Source organism: Drosophila grimshawi, unplaced genomic scaffold (assembly GCF_018153295.1).
Source record: "Drosophila grimshawi isolate 15287-2541.00 unplaced genomic scaffold, ASM1815329v1 contig_1367, whole genome shotgun sequence".
Lineage (NCBI taxonomy): Eukaryota > Metazoa > Arthropoda > Insecta > Diptera > Drosophilidae > Drosophila > Drosophila grimshawi.
The window spans coordinates 4,168,148-4,189,499 of record NW_025062889.1 but is presented as its reverse complement, the minus strand read 5'-3'; the positions used below and the strand labels follow the sequence as shown (position 1 = coordinate 4,189,499).

General features: G+C 37.2%; 1 protein-coding gene and 5 non-coding genes across 6 annotated transcripts; 2 read left to right on the top strand and 4 right to left on the bottom strand.

The window, feature by feature from the left end:
• Positions 1–118: 118 nt before the first annotated feature.
• Positions 119–20,146, bottom strand: LOC6561216 (patched domain-containing protein 3). The gene is made up of 10 exons (XM_032734768.2): positions 19,787–20,146; positions 10,447–10,577; positions 10,226–10,371; positions 5,388–5,602; positions 5,143–5,324; positions 4,903–5,082; positions 4,678–4,841; positions 4,274–4,612; positions 3,183–3,496; positions 119–3,117 (listed from the first exon to the last, which is right to left on the bottom strand). Exons 2-10 carry the CDS (start codon positions 10,575–10,577, stop codon positions 1,186–1,188), a joined length of 3,603 nt encoding a protein of 1,200 aa, XP_032590659.1. The 5' UTR covers positions 19,787–20,146; the 3' UTR covers positions 119–1,185.
• On the bottom strand, positions 7,403–7,521 carry LOC6560218. The gene has a single exon (XR_047060.1). It is a non-coding gene; the product is annotated as a 5S ribosomal RNA (ribosomal RNA).
• Trnae-cuc lies at positions 7,859–7,930 on the bottom strand. The gene has a single exon. It is a non-coding gene; the product is annotated as a tRNA-Glu (tRNA).
• Positions 9,529–9,600, top strand: Trnae-uuc. The gene has a single exon. It is a non-coding gene; the product is annotated as a tRNA-Glu (tRNA).
• On the bottom strand, positions 11,213–11,286 carry Trnan-guu. The gene has a single exon. It is a non-coding gene; the product is annotated as a tRNA-Asn (tRNA).
• On the top strand, positions 11,408–11,481 carry Trnan-guu. Its single transcript has one exon. It is a non-coding gene; the product is annotated as a tRNA-Asn (tRNA).
• Positions 20,147–21,352: the final 1,206 nt, after the last annotated feature.

The following is a 21,352-nucleotide window of genomic DNA, read 5'->3' as shown; positions in this document are numbered from 1 at the left end:
CTCGACTCGTTTTAAAAAGCACTTACCATTTTATAGGGAAGCGATAAAAATCGCATTAAAAGTCGCTTAGAAAGCAATTATTAGTGAGTAGATAAAACTAATCTGTGGGTTTACATTGTTTCTAGGAAAATATAAAATGTTTTTATTCAATAGCAAAAATCGTTAACACTTTACAAAATTGGTGTGTGTCCCTTAAAATCGACCGCACTTTAGTCTAGTCTTGGTCTAAGTCTAGAATTTGTGTGCGGAGTGTTCAGCTCTTAATATATAATTAATTATATATATATATATATATATATTCATTTATTCAGTTTCTTTATAGCTATTAGTATTTGTAACTAGCTCTTTACAAAATTCACATCCGAATCTCACATTTAGCTCTAACTAAATTAATTTAAATATATATATAAACTCCGATAATGGATACCCTAAGTCTGACTGAATATTTTATATATGAAAACTTAATTTATTTGACTTGCGATTGCTTTTGTTTTGTTTTGTTTTTTAATGAAATGCATATACAATAAAAGGCTTGTCGAAATTGGGGTATTCATAAATAAAATGAACTGAAACTGAAAATATACCAATAATAGAGAAAAAGTTACACGAAAGTTAATTGAAAATTCCCAAATACTTGCGAGTCTTCAGAAATATTAACTGAATTAAAATATTTATAAATCTTAAATCATGACTAAACACGACTAAAATTGCATGAAAATTTCTAAATTACGAACACTTTCTGGAAAGGGCAAGCCGAAAATGAAGGCAATTCATTTAACTACTGCATTTACACTTTGAACTAAGCAATAATAATTAGTTGAACAATTATTAGGCTGACTACAAAATTTGAGTTTCTGGTCAGCCGCAGGCAACTTAATATATTATACATTTTTAGGGCTGCCAGATCGTTGAATATTTAACTCTTTTTTTTTAGAATATTTTTAAAGACTTGCTGGACGGACCGAAAAATTGCCATAATGCCAGGCTTCAAAGAAAAACATGGGAAAACACTTAATTTCAAGGCATAAATGCAGTAAATTTAAGAAAAGTAAAAAAAATGAGTGGTTTTTCTTTTGTGTAGATAAATATGGAATTATTTATGGAATTTCTTTAAACTAGGCTTAATTACGTGCTGCATTTAGAAAACAGGAAGCGCAAACTTTCCAGTTAGTGGATGCCGATCTTTTAGTAATCTCCATATTGATATGTGGGCGGCTGTTGTTGCTGATGCGTCGCTTTGCCGCTCGGCTGGAAGAGATTGTGATGGGAGGAGGAGCGTGGGGCGAAGCTGGCGGGCACAACGACGGCAGTCTCTGAATGCGAGTGTCGCTGACTGGGCGACTGGGTGCGATTGCGATTGCGTCGCTCCTCAATGTTCGCCGGCCAGCGCTGCTGATGCTGATGCTGATGATATCGTGTCGAATCCTCCGATGACCGTCGCCGATGATAGCGTTTCGTCGAGCTGCTGGCCGACGGCACTATCGCCTCCGGCTGATGGCGATAGCTGCTGCTGTCGTCGTCACCACTATTATTGCCGGCTGCCTGGCTCAAAGCCAATTGATATTGGCGCTTCATCCGCTCATCCAGCGAGGAACTGGGCGTGATATCGATCACATCACCATGCGAATTACGACGTGTGCGTTGCTGTTGCTGCTGCTGCTGCTGTTGCATCAACTCGCGATCGTAGTTCTCGTGGGCGTGTCGCCTCTGTTTGCTGCTGTTTCGCTGCTGATGATGCTGCTCATGGGCATCCAAGCGTTCGCGCCACTCGGCTGCTGATACCTGCTGGCCATAGAGATCGGGCTGTGGCTGAAATTGTGCACCAACACCATAAATATTCTGATAGCTGGAGTGACGCCAACCCTTCTCGTAGCGTCTGCGCGTCTGCGCCGCCTCCTCATCCTCCTCGGCTTCCTTGTTGGCTGCCAATTGTTGGCGACGCTGCGACCGACTCGAGCTGCTCTCCGAGGAGTCCTCGCCGGAGGTGCCCAGACCCTGATCCTTCTCATCGCCGCCGTAGGCCTTGTAGGGTGCACCCAGGAAGCCCTTGGAGCCGTACGCATAGGGTCCATTTAGACCCATGCTGGGATATTGCATGTAATAGGACTGTGCAAAGGGTTTCTCCATCACGTGCGCCATCTTCATGTCATCCACACTGTCATCCATATCGTCCTCGGAGCCATCATCACGACCCGTCCACGTCAGCCACGAACCAGGTCCAAACAGCGAAAGCAGCACAGGCAACAGAAACAAACCATGCATCGCTCCAAAGAAGATGACCAGAAAGACCATCTTGAAGAAGACCAAAAATATATAGCTCTGCGCCAGCAACAGGGCAATAATGCCCAATATTGTCGAACTGGAACCCTGTACAATGGGCAAGCCCAGGGAGTGAAGTGCCTCACGGACTCGAGCCTTCGGACTGCGTTTCTTCGACGACATATACGTATAGCAAATGTGAGCGGTAAAGTCCACCGAGAAGCCAATGCACATGATCAGATTGATCATCGATATCGAGTCCAGATTGACGTCCCACAGTGCCATATAGCCAGCGACGCCCAGCTCAATGGATATCACCGAGAAGGCCACCCAAAGTGAGCACAAAATATTGGGTATGAATACAAACGAGATGATCATCATAATAATCGCACCAATAACCATCGCCTGGAGCGAAACTGGACGCACTAGCTCAAATTGATCGAAGAACACAAAGTAGGGATGGAATATGGAGGCATTCAGTGGCGAATCCTTGCATATCTTGCGCAGATCACGCACCATCTCCTTCTCATGATTCGTGTCCGTTATGTTGACGGCCTGTATCAGGAATCTCGAGGCAATAATCTGTGTGTCATCATCGTTGAGACGCACGTCCAGGGAGAAGGGATTGCCGGGGAAGAGCCAGTGTTCCTTGACAGCATCGATAAACGATTGTTCGTCATCGATAGTCTCATTTAGATAATCATTATTGCGTTCCATGAACGAGAGGAATGATCTCAACCAGGATTCAGTATACAACGATGAGGTCACATACGATGTATGCTCCAAAGTGCTCGTTAGATTCTCCATTTGTTCCTGCACCAAGGGATCCGAATAGTTGTAGACACCGGCAATGATAACCTGTAAGCAAATTAATCGATAAATCAGTTGCATATATTCATCGATATGCGGCAAATGAAACCCACCTGCATTCTGTAGGGAAACTCGCGATAATAATCATCCTCACGATCGAAAAACTCCACCGAATACGAATCCTCACGTGACAATTTACGTCGCTCCAGTCCCTCCTTGATTTGGGTAACGCCATAGCAGGCCCCAGCCAGATAGGTGGCAAAGGCCAGTATGATAATGATTTTGCACCATTTGTTATTGATCACCCGCGCCAGTTTGTCCTTGAAGAAGGCCATCAGCATGTGATCCTTGTTATCGATGGGATTATCCGGATCGCTGTGATTAATGCCACCGGCCATAATCGCCTTGTAGAGGAAGTTACGTTTCTCTGCAAAAACAGATCGATTGACAGAAAAGTTGCTCAGGTCCAGTTGCCATTGACCCCAATTCCCAAGAAATGAATTACTAACTGAACTGCTCTCTTCATCTGTGGCTGTGACTATGACTGTGACTAGTCTAGTTTCTGTGCTCATGATCAAGTTCATGTGTTGCAGCTGCTGAATTAAGTTCTTGGCACTAAGCCCGAGTTCAAAGCCGGTTGTTCTGGCCAAGCAACTGGCCAACAAGTGGACCTTGCCAAATGTAATTAGCCAACGTGACAGCTTACTAACGATCAACAGAGTTTTATATGTACTCCATTTTTTTGTTTGACGATTCAGCTTGATTAAAGTTCAAGAACAGCTTTACTAGATTCTATTTAGCATAAAAATGCATATAAACATTGAATATGCGAAGAAAAAAATCAAAAAATCATATGCGGTTCGTAGAAACAATTTGTGGAAACGGATTAGAAGAATGGAAATGACCAAGTCAGAAGTTTAGGAAGGGGAAATATTCTGTTGGAATTCTGAACAGGCTTTGTCTTATCTTATGTCTTATCTGACTTGCAGTTATTATGACTAATAAATGAACTTCTTGAACCCCAGACATTTCCGATCTCACTTTGTTTACGAATCGTAATCTAATCTAGTTTTGTAGGCTAATAAAATAATTTTCAACTAAGTATGAGGCTCATTGAAACGAATAATTCCATAATGATAATAACACCATGTCATAGCTATTGAAGCAGTTACTATTTCGCACAATTTGACAGTCTTTGACTTACCCTTAATCGCCACCGACAACGGCTTCACCTTGCAACCGAAAATGGCATGAAGATTCTTACGTTCCCTGTAGCCCGAGATGGCCATGCAGGCGGCAAAGAAGGTGATGTGCCAGATGAATGTAAAGCAGACTGCAAATACCGAATAGGTGCAAAAGATCTTAACCGAACGAAAGGGACTAATGATGCCAATCAGAAACGATATAAAGTCTGTCACAGATGTGATCGTTATCGAGACAGCTGCCTCGGACATCATGTGACCCATGCGTTCGTGTACTGGCATTTTGGCGGGTGTTCGTCGCCAACCGGCCAACATTACAAAGGTGTCGTCGATGCCAATGCCTAAAAAAATTCAACAAAAATATTAATATAAAGTTTATAAATATAATTGACAACTTAACACTTACCAATCATGAGAAACGGTGCCGCCAAATTGATGCCAATAAACTCAATACCGCAGTACATGGCCAGACCAAAGGCAGCCAGGGTCGCCATTATAGCCGAGATGTTGCCCATCAGACCCAGAAAAGGTTTAGAGCGCACCGCATCACCCATCATGCAGGTTATGACGCTAAGGTGATATACGAATTAAAATTAATAAATTCACAGCTAATCTAGGAAGTTTTTTTTACCTGAACAAACCCATTAGCAGAAAAGTGGAACTGAAATAGGGCACAACCGTCTTGGTGTTCTTCTCCAGCTCATGATCCAAGGTGCGTGAGGCAAAGTAGGAGACCGAAATGTGCTTAAACAAACCAGTTGTTTCCGCCTTGCCCACAACCCTTAAGAAGGTCTCCTCCCACTCAGCGCCCCTATTGAAATAATTGTTATGATCATTTTTATGATTAAGTTAAAGTTTTCACTTTACTCACTTGGCATCTTGACGCTTTGTGTCCGCTGTAACAAAGTAGACTAGCTGGATAGCTGGCACACTTATAATATAGTTATCCTCGGTTAGTTTTGTGCCCCCAAAGAATACGGGAAAGGCGTGCGCATCCCAAGTCACCGGATTAAACATAATTGGAAATGTTAAATTCAGCTGACCCGATTCGATCTGCAAATAAAGAGAGATGAGTTTAAGTTTAAGTTGATCAGTTGAGCTATTGTTCCTACTCACATCATCCATTAGCGCATCCAAGTTTAATATGTCATTCTCGAAGCACTCATTCTCCCAGCGTGCACAGTTATCCTTGTAGGTGAATCGGTCGCCATCGTAGAAGGTCGTCGCGTTCTGTATGAGATTATCCAATATTCGCAGCTCCATAAATACCTCGCGACGCAACATATTCTCATCGCCATCTTTGGGTATGACAATCACACGACCAAAGCGACCTGTTAATATGTAAAATTGGGGAAAGCAACGAATTAGATATGCTTTGCTTAAGAGTTATCCTTTTTATGGGTTTCCTACTTTAGAAGGTTTCCCCTTTTCAGGCAGGGCACAGTGATTCGAATAAACATTTCTAATAAACATTTTTATAATATTTAAAATTTGTTTCGTGTAAATTAGATCATTGTGTAAATATTACTAAAATGGAATGGACAAATGTGGAACAACGATAAGATGACCGCTTTTATTAAGTACAGAGTAGATATTTTGTACCAGTGTGCGCACACTGGGTAAGCCTCCTCCTTCAGTGTCGGCGCCTTCGTATTCTGTGTGTGAAGCGACGTGACTATAATTTGAATCAGTTTCATTTAAGCTTTTATTTTTTGATTACTTATTTTGTATGTGCGCTCATATTCTCGTAATTCACTTCCACTTTGCTATAGAGTATTGTAGAAATCGTTTTGTGTTTAATGCGCCATAACAAATGCAGCAGCGACCACTTGCGTCAGTGTTTGTCCACTAAATATGTAAATAATATAATACACATACACACACACACATACATGCATGCATATGTATATCTGTATATATATGTATACCTGTGTATACCTATTGAAGAAGTCTTTGACTGGCATCTGTTGAATGGGCAACGACGTGCGAGTGAACACGTTGCCATCGCTATTTGATACCCTGTTAGGCATGGGCAGCAAGGGTATTATCGAAATTAGTAATCGATAAACTGTCGCAAATATGAGCTTCATTTGTTGTTGTTGTTTGTTCCCGGCTGTTCAGTAAATGTGTTTGATGAGAAGTTATATAACCGTTATGTGTAAGCTGATGAAACAAATATGATTTAGGGAGCTTGGAAGATGTAAGCCAAACATAACTGTAAATTGTTATTGATGTGCCAAAAACAATGCAAAGCAAAACAAAAACACATCGTGAACAGGCATAATGAAGAGCAGGACAACAACATATTTGTTGTTCTTGCTCTGTACTCGGTGCGACACTCTCCAAATGCGCAGTTAAGTAAATTTTTTGCAGTTATTCTTTTTTGTCGTGTTTTATGAAATGTGTGTTGCAAAGTGGAAAAATTGAAATTGTTTTACTGCGTCTTTTGAAAAGAGAAATGCAAGTAAACAAAATCATAAGAGGATAATTCGCTGCCTTTGCGCATCTTGTTTTTGTGCCAATCATTTTATTATTATTTATTTTTTTGTGTAAGTGAAAGGAAATGATTAAGTGTTGCTCAACGGAAACAATTAGGGAATTATTATATTTTTGCTACTGTCAGTGAGGTCATTATTTAAATATTTTTCCGTAATAAATGCACGGTATTTCTTAGTCGTGCATTGTCAACTAAAGCACTTTTGTTGTGAATGAACTTGTAGGAGATCTTCCAGAACTTTTGACATAGGAAACTGACTGATAATAGGACACAAATGGCAGCAGATAACGATAACAATACTTTTCAAGTGCCCCTTAAATACATTCATTCTGCTGTTGATCAAAATACAGTTGCATATTCGGCACATGCGACACTTGATTATCAATTTAATTGGCTTCACTTGACGACACAAGCATTGCGAATTATAAAAAGTATGCTTTGAATTTAAATTAAACTCCTACGAGATGTGCAAATGCCGAAACCTATCAAAATCGATTTATTTTGCCAACAGAAACAGAATTGATAATTTATTTATTTCTATGTACTTGTATGTGATTCGATGGCAAATTAGAAGAACATAAATGATAAGTGTAAAATAAATATTAAGTACAAAAAAAGAGTGGTTTTTGGACGATGCCAACAACACGCGGTGTTCCCAAGCGGTCCCCCATCTAAGTACTAACCGCGCCCGACGCTGCTTAATTTCGGTGATCGGACGAGAACCGATGTATTCAGCGTAGTATGGTCGTTGGCGAATGTCGGGCGCTAATGGAACCTGTATATATCTGGTTTGTGGAAATATGAGGTTGTGAATTATTACGCTGGTCGTTGGTGAATATCGAATGCCTTAGTGGCAGCAGGAGTAAATGACAGACACTTCACGATAAAATTAAAGTGTTCCCTCTGCAAGGGCATACAATTTTCTGCTAGTCCTTTTCTGTGATTCGTATAAGCAAACAATTGCTTTTATATGATTTCCTAATAAAAAAAAAAGTGAGTGTATATGGTGAGCAGTAATAACAATGCATTTTTATATGGTTAAAAAATGTAAATTTAAAAGCAAAAAATTGTACGAAGCACATTTAACGCTTTCCCATACCGGGAATTGAACCCGGGCCTTCCGGGTGAGAGCCGGATATCCTAACCACTAGACAATATGGGAGATGCTTACGAGCAGATCCCGTGTTCGACTTGAGCTGTGGGACAACAAAGCAAACGAAACTGAAAGAAGCTGAACGAATGTGTGGCACAAAGAGCCGTGCAACAGCTGTTTGTTTGTGATTTGAAACATTTGCCATTGGATATGTTTACAGCGCCAAACCAATCAATTTATATAATATTCAAGCTGTGCATAATAAATGACAAATAGCATAACATAAAACTGAAGCAACAAAATTAATAAAACTATGTTTGTCCGCAAGAGCCTCGAGGCGAAAGTTTGGCTGCACATGCAACTCACAATATGTTTTGGTTTGAAATCATTTGAAATCGCCTCCGTCTCTGGGATTACACACATATGTCTGCATGTATTTTTGCTGTGTGGCCAAAAGTACAAGTCAAGCGAAGCGGCAGCTAACTGGTCGTAGCCGACTAAATGCGGTCTAGATAATGTTTGCCCATCTACAGTTAGCTCTCAAATGCAACACAACACAGTTGCTACCACAGCTGGAGCTGCTGTGGCAGCCCGCAACTTGTTCGACTTGTTGGCATCTTCTTCTTCTTCTTTTTCTACATTTTGTGTTTGTCAAAACAAAGTTCAACACAGCTCAAGACACATGTTATATGAATGAGTGATTAAGTGGTTAATTCGAATGCCTACACTCGCAAAAAATAAAGTGATTTTTTTTTAAATCGTCCCTGAAGTATTGCCACCATCATATATAAAATATATAAATAAATAAAAGACTTATATTTCTTAGAGTGCTTTCACATTTACTATTCATTGGTTTTAAGATTAAATTACATTTATAAGGCCTACATTTTTTTTTCGCTGAGTGTAATAAAGCTATTACTCATAATACAATGTATGTTTGAATGAGCACACTGAATGCATTTAAGACCTGGTTGCACATCGAGTGCACTTCTTCTTTAGAATGCGGTCAAACAGATATTTCGCAAGAATTATTTGCTAATCTTTTTAATAGTTTCGTATTATTTTCACTAACTGACAACACTCTGTCTAGTTTTGAAGAGACCTGTCGTCACAATTTCAAGTCAGCTGCTCATCGGTGCTCAAGTGTGCTCATTATTTTTGATGACTTTTTATGGGACTCTGAAGCGTTTTGTTACTTTGTTGTTTTTTAATGGCTTCACTCACCCGATTTCGCATAGTGCACACGTTTTTCAATTTGTGCAATATTTTTTTTGCGCTATTATTCGCTAGTATTTCAAAAACAAAACAATAACAATAATAAACTTTTACCAATCCCAAACACTCTTACTACATACCTACTACTCACTATATAGCCAACAGTGTGGGCGCCAAGTTTTACGTTTGGCCCGCTGTTAATAGCTTATTTTTTTTACCGTAAATATTAATGATTCACCCAAGCGCTCATTTGGATGCCAAACTTATTTGTTAACTGCAGCTGGGCCTTGCTTTAAATCGTTAAGTATTCGTTTTTCATATCTTCAACTACTTAGAGACTAAAACACTGACTCCAACAGCGTATTCCATTTTTAATTTATAAATATATTTCTAACTCATTCAAATGGTTGCGTTATTTAAAATTTGAGCATTTTCGTCGTAGAGTCAACGCCTCCCATATCGTCTAGTGGCTAGGATATCTGGCTTTCACCCAGAAGGCCCGGGTTCGATTCCCGGTATGGGAAAGTACTTTTTCTTTTTGCTGCTATTATTTTTTATTTTTGCTTAAATTGCGCTGTCGCGTTACTCATCCAAATAGTTCCATGCACATATATAGATTTCAATTGTAAGCGTTGTTAATTTTTTAACTCAAATAAATTGGCTTGATTTGAAAACGTCTCAGACAAATGTGTTTACTATGTGTTTGCATTCAACTGCAGCTGTCGCAATTTGCTTTCAGTTATTTTTGAATCATCACAATGTCATTTGGCAATTTTACATCATTTTTGTTAGCCATTGTTGTTGGCTTCGGCTAATAAACCATTTAGTGTAGTTAATAGCGTGAAGAAACTGCGGCTGCGGTTCAAGACCCTAACAAAACAAAATGCAGTCTTGAACCCAAAGTCGGTGATAAAAATATTATCCGGGTAATTTGTTTTTCTGATGACAAATAACTAAATTTTGGGGAAAAGAAACAGACGTCACAATCACATCCGTTCGTTCGTTCAAGGTGCAAAAACTGTTGCAATTTTTAATTGGATGACTAAATGGGGCTCAGCCGCGTAGAGTCATTTCACTTGCCCAATTTTTGCCGAAATGATGTCCCCTCCCATGCATGCATATTTATGTCTATATTGTGGACAAACTTACCGGGTCTCGTAATGCGTCCCACATTGAAGCGATGCGTATAATTCACTTTGAAATATTGCTCAACAATTGCACGTTCGGCCTTACCCTCGCCATTAATGGGCGAAAACAGATATTCGGGATCGATTTGGTACTTTAATTGTTGATAGCTGTATAATAAACAAACAGAAATTATTATTTCAAATAGTTCAATTACTTTTGTTTTGTTTTGTTTTCAGACTCACCCCGTCATGCAGAGCAGCGTTAAGAGCACTGGTATTATCACAAAATAGCCCGGATGTTTGGCTATGCAAATGCCCAGATGATAAAATGATTTATTTAGTGTCTTATCAACACACGATATACCGCACGTCATCTAAAAATAAGAAAAGTTGACCTTAATTAAGTGATTTTGTATAGTTTTAACATATATCCGACTAAAGTATTTGCTGAGCTACAAACAACAATCAAATCAACATCTATTTGAGGTAAAGGCATTAAATGCCCAGATCTAGCTTCCATTGCGTGCTGTTTATTGAAGGTGAAAGACAAAAGGCAAAGGTAGATTGGAGCTGTTATTATAAATATATACATATATCTATGGAGCTTGTCGCTCGTTTGTTTATAGGTAATGTGGTGGCGAGTCTATTTGGCTTTGATCACCGGCACTGACACCTTCAACTTAAACTTAACACACGCATTGTTTTTACGTCAATTTGACGGAATCAAATCGAGATACAGCAACTTAAAAAAATGCCCTTGTTCATCTAACAAAACACAACAATAAAATAAATGACTACCAAAAACTTAAGCTAATAATGGACATTAACATGATTATAGAAGTCAAGTACAGAGGCATTATAAACCACCTAAGTACTTATTTATCATTAGTGATTTTTCTTTTTTTTTCAACAAAAGATCTAAGCAATTTAACTTAAAGTTCATTAAGTAAAAATCAAATGAAAAATTGAAGCTAATGTTTAAGAAGCATAACATGAAAAAAATTATTGTCGCCCCCGGGTGGACTCGAACCACCAACCTTTCGGTTAACAGCCGAACGCGCTAACCAATTGCGCCACGGAGGCTGTTGTACACCAGCTGTCTAATCTCACTTTGCTACTACACCCAAGTAGTTCTTATTAGAATTATGTTTCTTATTGTTAGGCTCTGGTTTCAAGTAAGTTAGAATTCCGTATAGTGGCACGAGCCTCCGTGGCGCAATCGGTTAGCGCGTTCGGCTGTTAACCGAAAGGTTGGTGGTTCGAGTCCACCCGGGGGCGGGACACAATATTTTGTCTTTAATATTTTTTGAACGCGCGCTTCACACTGCCAAAAATTAAGCAGAAAATTGATTATAATGTACATGTTACTAACAAAGAAGTGTGTTTGTTGCTGCGCAATTTGTTTTAGAAAATTACTCATGCCACACGCACAGAATAGGCATATTTCGCATTATGAATTGCGTTAAACAAAATGCTTACTCTTCTACATGAATAGAACATTAGCATTATAAGTGCTCGTGACAACAAAAAAGATCAAAGAAAACAAAAACAATAGCAATAAGAATAGAGAGAAGCATCAACAATACATTAGGCCAGATATGTATAAGGACTGTTAAACTACGGCCATGGAATGTTAAATGAGCATCTCTTTAACAGCTACTGTTCAGCTAACAGCTGGTAATTAACATCCATAATAATTGAGGTGTACAAAAAAATGAAGTCTTTTGTTTAGCATGCTAAACGCCAACTAAGCAACGATTTAATGAGTTTACAGATACCTAACCATGCCACGAGTGGCTGTATCTGTGTCTGTAGCTGTATCTGTAGCTGTGTAACTTTCTATTTTGATCGAGTTCAACGACTACTGACGCTGCACTTTTACCAAAAAATGTTTAACAAGAAAAAAAAAAAACAGAAAACAAAACAAATATATTACAACAGCACTGTTGTCTTTGATACAGTCAAGGTTAGAGCTGTGCAGACGGTAGACCAGTATTCTATTGTTGTCATAACGGTTCATTATGTCAAAGTGATTTAATAAACAAGTTAAGCGCCACACATAAAAAAAGCTCCCAAGGAGTGCTTGCAATAGTCTCACCAGTCGCCAGTCATCGTGTGTGTTGCTTAGGTGCTTAGGAGTTTGTCCGGCAATATTTATATTTTGTGTTAAAAAGGCCATAAAATGAGTTATGTTTTTTAATATATATTTTCAGAGTTCAGAGCAGGGCCAAAGCACTTCAAGTCCAAGTTGTCTGTCTGTCGTACGTGCCTTGGGAGAATAACAGTTTAATAGTTATGCAAATCTGCAACACATTTGCCACAGTCACCTTTTGGTGACTTTATGTAATTGAGTTTTGTTCATTACCATCAAATGTAATTTTCACAGATGTTCCTTAGAATACTAATTTGATTTTCATAATCTGTGAGCTAAGCTAAAAATTGCATTTCAGTTAATTTTTGTAATCAGCATATACAATTTTAGCCATGTCGCACAAGTTTTCTAGGCTCTCATTGCAGCTACTAAATCATTTTTCATCATGTGCTTATTTGTCATCAAGTTTCTCTCTTGTTGTCTGTCTGTTTTAATTATGCTTATAGTTTCATCGTTTTTTTATAATACTGCTTTCACTGCCAACTTTTTCGCTTTTTAATGCAAATATTCTGATTTCAATTTAAACATATTTGACACATATTTTCATTTAATCCTTAACCAAAATGTTCATTATTTATTCACATTTTAGCTCAGCTTCACTCTCTTTACCATGAATGCATATATCACGAGCCGCTATTTAACTCTAAATATAGCTTTTCATCACCTCTTATTATGCAAATTCGAAATAAAAATAAATATTGTACAACAGTAACCCAACACGACTTCAATCCCCTCTCCAGCTCAAAACCCCAAAGTTCATTAATGAATTTTACAATTGTGTCGCAAGCTTTAACTTCAAATTAAATTTCAGCTTTAACTTCAACTTCAGTTTCAGTTTTGAGTTTTTCATAATCAGCTGACATTAAATGTCAAAATAAATGCCTTATCATGTGATCTGCGTAAATATGTTTGTAGTTGCTGTGACTAAAATGATTTGTGAACTTATGAAATTGAAATCGCAACAAAGTTTTGTTTTTTCAATTTCAGTTTTTCCATTTTTAGAGAGAGCTAAAAATATCAACAGCAACAACTGACACTTTAAGGTAACGAACACCTTGAAAATTTCCCGCATAAATGCGTGCCAAGAAAACTAAAAAATGCAAAAAATGTATATATCTATTTATACGTATAATGTATATACAAAATACACACAATATACATGTAAATATATTTCATACTCATTCAGTTTCAGCGGCCATCAAAAAGTGATTTCTGCCTAATTTCTGGGTCTTCAAAGTGGGTCAAAACAGTTGACGCCACTTTGATTTATTGCAACAACAAAAACGAAAAACAAATTCTTAAACATTTCTAAAACAATTTTGTACAAAATGCAAATATTCACACATTTGTTAGATATTTTTTTTTTAGAAATTCTTTCAAGAGCTGAGAAAGTTGTCTGCCCAAAAAGAGTTTGTCGCTTAAGTCTTTTGTTTGGACTCGCATATTTTTTCGTTGTTGGTTTTGTTTTTATATTTTGATTTTGGCTTTTGGTCAGCGTCAAATCCATTTAACGTCTCATTGTTTATGGTTTGTATTGTTTTCATTTTGGTTGTCTTTCTTGCTGTTGTTGTCTCTTATGCATATTGATTTCATTGAAAGAATGTTTGTATATTTCGAATTTTTGATGTGCCAACTTTTTACTTGTTCCGTTTCTTATACTTTTTATTTATTTTATTTTTGGGGTCACTGCAGATCAGATTCAGCTTAAATTGAATTGTGACTTGTTAATTTGATTTGCTTGTTAAATGGACAAGTGAACAACCTTTTGCTATTTGGTTCTCTGTTATGGTTTTCTCTGTTGAAGAGCTTGCAAGTGCTTTTGCGAGTATCTTTTAAGAATATCAAACAATTAAGAATGTTTATATGGCCGCTGTATGACATAGTAAACCGATCCGATCAGCAAAAATAAAGGATTACATATTTTATTAAGAAAGAAAAATGGAATGACTTGATCGTATTGCAACAGACGGACAAACAAACTCGGCTGTATACTAAATAGGTTTGAGAAAGAGAGAGAGAGAGAGAGAGAGAGAGAGAGAGAGAGAGAGAGAGAGAGGGAGAGTCTTATATAAGCATGAAGGATAATACAAATAAAAATCCATTTATAAGCATCAATCGCTCATTTTTGCCAACTGCAACTTTTCGAATTCTTCCATGCATAGCGCAGCTGAATTAAAAAAAAAAAAACTTAAAAAAACACTCAGCAATAGCTGGATTTTTTCATCACCTGTAAAACTGCATGCAGTTGTTGTTGTACGTGGTTGTTGTTGTTGTTGATGTTTTTGTTGGTTTGGCTTTCTTTTGCAATTTTGATCGTCAATATGTTGTATCACATGGACTTACATAACTGTGATTTACACACTGCAAACTTGCAACGCCTTTTTATTTATTTATTTTTCGCTGTGTGTGGAGCCTTATATTTTATTTTATTTATTTTTTTGCGCACTTCTTGAACAATTTATATAATTTATTTATGCGAAGCAAATTGATCACAAATATTTAATTCAACAAGTTTTCCTTTTCGTCAAATCGCATAAAATCAACAACTTTCACTTTTTTGCGCTATTTTAATGGCATTGTTTTTTTTTTTGGCAAACAAACGCACAAAGCATAAATACCAATATATTGCAAAAGTCATATTAATTAATGCATGATTAAAATATTTTGCTAATGCGAAATTATTAAACAAAAAAAAATATGAAAACCAATTTGATATTTCAAATTTTGCCTTGTGGGTGGCTACAAATTTGGGTCAAGTCATTGAAGTAGAACACAAGACGCCGTTGACCTTAGCACGTGGGCGTAACCCGGCTTAAAAGCCAAACATATTTATTGTCAACTGCAAAGCCTTTTTATTTTTGTTTTTGGCAACGGGCAAACAACCTTTCGGTAGTTTTTTTTTTTTACAATTGTTGCCACACACAAATGTTTGCAATGAATCTTAATTAGTTTTGCTTCGAGGCTGACAAAACTAACATTGAGCACTTGAACAACTGAAAAACGGTTATTGCCCAGCCGGCACTTGACCAGGTTCTGGCCACTAAACGCATTTCCAAGGCAAAAGTCTCAAAAGTCAACCGAAACCATATAAAAAAAAAAACAATAAAAATATTTAACACAAAAACAACAACAACAACAAAATCGAAATCACTTTCTACTTTTTCTGTGACTTTAAGCTCAGGCTGAATTTTTGTCTGACGCATGCGTGGCCATAACCTGAAACTGGGTCACACACGCACACTCGCACACACACTCACATACACACTTGCACACACACTCACACACACACACGCCGACACACACATCGTTTTACGTAGCTCTCTGCAAACGCTTTCAATTTGAATTTAGTTATTTTTATGCTCGATTTTTGATTTGTTTGACTTTGCATTAATGAACAATTTATTGGCTGCGACTAAAAACGGTTTTATCAGACGCCTTTTCTCTGTCGTCTTTTATTTTGTTTTTTCATTTAAATTTCGATTTTAACGTTTTGTGGTCAGTGGAGCAGTTGAGAGCGGTTTTAAGTAGCTTAAGCTGAACTGATTAGATCATTAAATGCTCTTTAACTGCCCACTTTTGTGACCTACTTATAAACATTTAACACCCAGCAGTCAAACATTTCCGGTATTCGCATTTAGCAGATATCTAAGTAATTGGATTTAACATCATTATTTGGCCAATTTGGCACCTTGGTAATGTGGTAAGTTATTTGCTTTATATATTGGCATTTTACTACAACTTTAATCTATTGCATTTAAAACAATCAATACCCCTGTGGCTTTAACTGTGGCACATAACTATAAATCAACAAACTGCTCAGCATGATTTTGACTGATGGCATATCCCAACTTTCTGTCCCTGAAATTTACTTATGACTAACAAACAACTGCTCAACTATGACTAACAACCAACTCATTTTTATAAACTGAGTCCATTAAAAATGTGAAGAAAGCCACAAGCAAGTTGAGCCAAAGTATGTAATAAGCAGATGGAAGCATCTTCCCTTTACCTTTCAATTACATTTATTTTTGCTCAGCATCAATAGACGAATCGATTGAGATATGTATATATGAAAAGGCCGATCTCAAAGACTATACGAGCAAGAGATTTCAATTGATATAGAATTTAACTAGACATTTTATGAATGAACCGTGAAAACCACGTAGGAAACGGACATTTTGTTAACCAAAACGCATTTTCATAATGAAGAAACTAAAATCAGTATTTTTAACAGGCATCTCTCACTCGAGCTTGCTCGACTAGCACCTTCTGGCATTTTCAAAATTTCAAATGCAATCATTGCTTCACGCTAGACTTGAATTTTTTACAGACTCCAAGTGACTTCATCCTGTTTTTCATGGCAGCATTCGTTGTTCTCATAATGTACAGTTGTGCTCAAAGTGGTGCCATCAATCAGTCAGTTGACAGCAGGTAGTCCCCGAATTCTCATTTAATTGCTTTCGATCTTTGACTGAATCCACTTTTCCACGATTTCCCAGAGATATTTTCGGGCATTTTTCTACCGCAGGTAGCCAAACGGAAAAATCCAACAAACTGGTTTCAACCGGCTAAATGAAAAACTATTCACATAAAACTCAATTTGACGAGAATACACGAGAACAATATTCGTCGCTAACAATTAGCAAGTTTGCTTTGTTTCGGCACGCGACTTTAGTGTTCAATATGATTAGCGAAATTGAACAAATTTGCCTGAGAATAGTTGGAAATGTTTGCCTAAGCACTTAGCATGAAAGCACCCAACTGAGTCGAGCACAGTTCCAGTTCCAATTCCAATTCCATATCTAAGGCAAGGCAAATGGCACTCGAGGTGTTAATTTAAAAAGCCACAAATGAATAAGTTGACCAAGTGTTAGTTTCAAGTGTTTTTGTTGCTGCTGCCCGGGCAATCAGCCGTTGAAAGGAAAAGTGCCACAGCCTGAAAGATCTTTCTTTATAGAGTGCTGCGTTAAAGTGCCGCTAACGCTCAGTTATTATATGTGCACATATATATATATATATATGCTATATATGCATATACATTTATTTATATATATATATATATAGTATACATGTGTGTTGAATACACGATCAGCATTGCACTTTCTTTTTTTCTACCACATTTCTCGACGGTTTCTGCGGCTACGGTTTCGGTTTGTCTGTTTTTTTCTTTCCTTTTTTTTTATTGTTTTCTTTCTTTACTGGGGGTTTTTTAGCATATGTGTTTATGCGAGTGTTTTCTAGTTTTTTTTTTATTATCTGGTCTGTCAATTCGATGATATATTAAGTTGATGATGCTGGCTGGAAAAACGCTGTCATAATTGCTCAATTTCTACGGAAAGTGAACTTGAGAGTAAAAGTCGATGTGATAAGCATAATTAGCTATATTAGCAGCATATGCTTAAAGAAAGTGCAAGTTGTCGTTGTCGTTTTTGTTTTATGATAATTATAAAAGTCTCAAGTCTCAGATTGACATGCCTCTGGGGCAGTGTTAATCGGTGAAATTGTCAAATTATTTACCTTGACTAAGCTTATTAATCAATTTTGATGATGTCTTCAAATCTTTTGATAGCCAAAAATAGCAAAAGCAATGTAATTTGTAATGGTATATGTTTTATACATAGTTTCTTAAAGGTACAGTAGTCTTTTCTGTAGAGAGGCTCTATTACTTTTATAACTACTCACTAAGTTAATTTCTATTAACTAAGAAACTTTACTTTTAATACCCAAAATCTCAATTCACTAAAATTACTCAAATCTCGTTATTCCACTTAAAACGAACTCAAAAATATTTGTATCTATTGAAAACTTTACTCATTTAAGGCGATTATAACTGTACTTAATGAATTGCATTAAATGGCATTTAAACATAAATAAAATTAGCCTTTCCATTTCGATTTTCAGATCGCTTTCGGCCTTGAACATAATTGGATTTTGCTCGAACAAAAAAAAATTGATTAAGTCTTGACCTAAGCGAACCGGTTTTGATTTTTTTCTTTGGCAATTTCACTTGAACTTTCATTAAGCGCAACTCCTTTTTTTTTGGGTTATGTCTGCGCATTTTTTGGAAGCTGCGACCCAAAAAGGGGGGGGAAGTCTCAAATATATATATTTTCACATTACATAGTCCACAATAAAGACAAACCGGATCATAATGAAACGAACGGGGTTTCGCATATGTGTAGAAGCGACTGTGTGTGCGTATATATACATGTGTGTGTGTGTGTGCGTGTCTGTGCAGCTAATGACGTCCATTCGTGAACCGATAACTGGGGGTCCAACTTTATGTAATAATTTCAGGTCGTATGTTCAAGATGCAAACTTATGAAAATTGATGTGTGTCTGTCGTCTGTCTCGTGTGTGTGTGTGTGTGTGTATATATTTGACTATTGGCCAATGTTTGCTATTGATATTTGGACCCGTTGTTGCTGTTGCTGTTGCCGTTGCTATCTTGACTCTTTCCGCTTCATTTTGAATGCCAATTTGTTGTGGCTCAAAGTCTCAGGTGTTGCTTGCTCTGGCAATGGCCAAAAAGCGGAGCTGTAGTAATTGTATCTGTGCTCCAAATTTGATTGCATTCATTTGACTGTCAACATTTTGAGTTGCCAAGCGAGAGAGAGAGAGAGATAGAGAAAAATCGCACTTGCCACACTTGGACACCATTTCAAAGTTACCTATGCAATTACAGTTTTCATGCATTTAATAATTTAATTAGGCGCGAATTGGTTTGTCTTTGAGTTACCTACTCTTTATTGTTGTATTTATATGATTTAATAAAAATCTTGATGTAAAACACATTCAGTGATCATCTTTTTAAGTGCGAAGTGCCGTAAAAAACGCCATTCACAAATTGCTGATAATTGAGCCAGCATTTTTCAGCTTAAATTAGCCATAAAATTGCGAAATTTCTTAGTTGTAAATTGCAAAAGATTCGAGTTTAACATCTGGTCTTCTATTGTGAAAGGAATATGTGTGTAAAGTGTAGAAAAAAATATCTGTGCTAGTTACTCTCCTTATATTCAGGGATCTTTGATAGAAATTATTTATTAAATCTTCAACTAAAAAACAGATTTTCTTCGAAATGGAAAATGTGTGTGGAAATTCTTGTAACACATAATTATAAAAATCCTCTACTAATTATAAATGATTTAAGTGATGAAATAAATCAATATATATCCCCATAATTTACTTAATTACTCACAACTTTAGGCGCATTGTGCATCTTTCATTTTGGAGTGACGATTGTAGGTTTGCTGCGCATTTTATGGCCTTCTCAAGGACTAACAAATTCCGTTACGCAATTCGGTAAAATATCAACCCCCAAAAGAAAACACAACCCCGCCGCAAATTATTACGCATTTTGCGGTATATTAAAGATGCACCAAACAGTAAATTTAGAAATATATATTTAAATATGCGAAAAATATAGCTTACCTTGTCGTTGTAAAATTCGTTCGTTTAATATCCAAGTTTGATCAATTTCTAAAAGTTATTCGTTTATTTTTTAGAAAAAAAATCAATTGCACTCTTTTTGTTTCGTGTGTTTCGCGTACGATAATAATGATATATGCATATATATATGTATTTATTATCTATTTATGTATTATTTTTATTGATACTTTATTGAACACCAAGCACACGCACTACCTTGTCCGTCATTTTGTATCGAAATATATATATATATGTATATATGTGTATATATATATTTCATGCGCACTTGATTGACCGTTAAGAAATATTCGAACTTGCGATTCGATTCCAACTGCGACGATTGACGGAGCGAATGGACGACCGTTGGCTTTGAGACCGTCTCGCGGACTGAATATGGAACCCCGTTCGCTGTGCTCGTGTCTCCGACTCAGTCGCAGTCTCAGCCTCAGCTTCAGCCTCGGCTTCTGTTGTGAGAGAGCGCAACGCACTCTCGCTCTCTCGGGTGCTCAGTGCGCTCAGCACTTGTGTTGCTCACCTGTTGCACTCATGTAACGGCTGCTTTCTCTCTCTCTCTCTTTCTCTTCATTTTCTGCATTTGCGCACCGGTTTCTGGCGGTTTACAATTTTATTTTTTTTGGGAAAAGATCATTTTCCTATACCTGCTTTACAGCCACAGGTGCTGGCAAAGATTTGAAGTTGTTGTTGTTGCAGATGTTTGTGTGCTATGCTCTCAAAGTCTGAAGGTCGCATTTTCGCTCATTAATCGCTGCTTCGCCACTTTCTTCAGCGATGGCAATCGCTGCTGCGCCTGCGCGCTGATTTTATTTGCTCTTGTACCGATTAACGGTGTCATGGTGTGAATTTATTCATGTGCAAGCATGTGTGTGTGTTTATGTGTGTGTGTGCGAGTGTGTATCTGTGTGTACCTTTCTGAGAGTTTCAAGTGAATTGCGCGACAGTGGCCATAAATGTTTATAGAACAGACTTCTTCGCTGGAAAAAATAGAGTGTGTAGCTTTATGTATAAACATATACCTCTCCATATATATATATATATATATATATATATATATATATTTATGTGTAAATATATGTATCTGCATACAGCCTCGGTGTTAGCTGTATGTAAATAACCCTTTGCTTGCAGAAATTTGATGCTGTAAAAGTAATTTGTAGCTAGCATTGAAAGAGACAGAAACTGGGGCACTGTACCCTTACAAGGTAGCAGAAACTAACTGGAATTGGGCCAAAAACAAATTTTAAATATGCAAAAAATTTGTTGACGAAATGAAATAGATATGCTTTTGCTTGAAAGAAACAGAAGGAAGGACATAGAAGCTGTAAATCATTTCAAAATCCACATACATATATAAATATATTTTATATTTCCTAAATGCTTTTAAAAACAGGACGCGCATGCTTCATCAGCTTAGGCCATAAAAATGAATAAAAAACCGCTTAAAAGCGTATAAAAAATAAATGGCAAAGCCTTCACTCATCATTAGACAATATAGTCTAGAACTAGACGACTAATTTCCCAGAAGCTCACATCCCAAAATAGCAATGCATA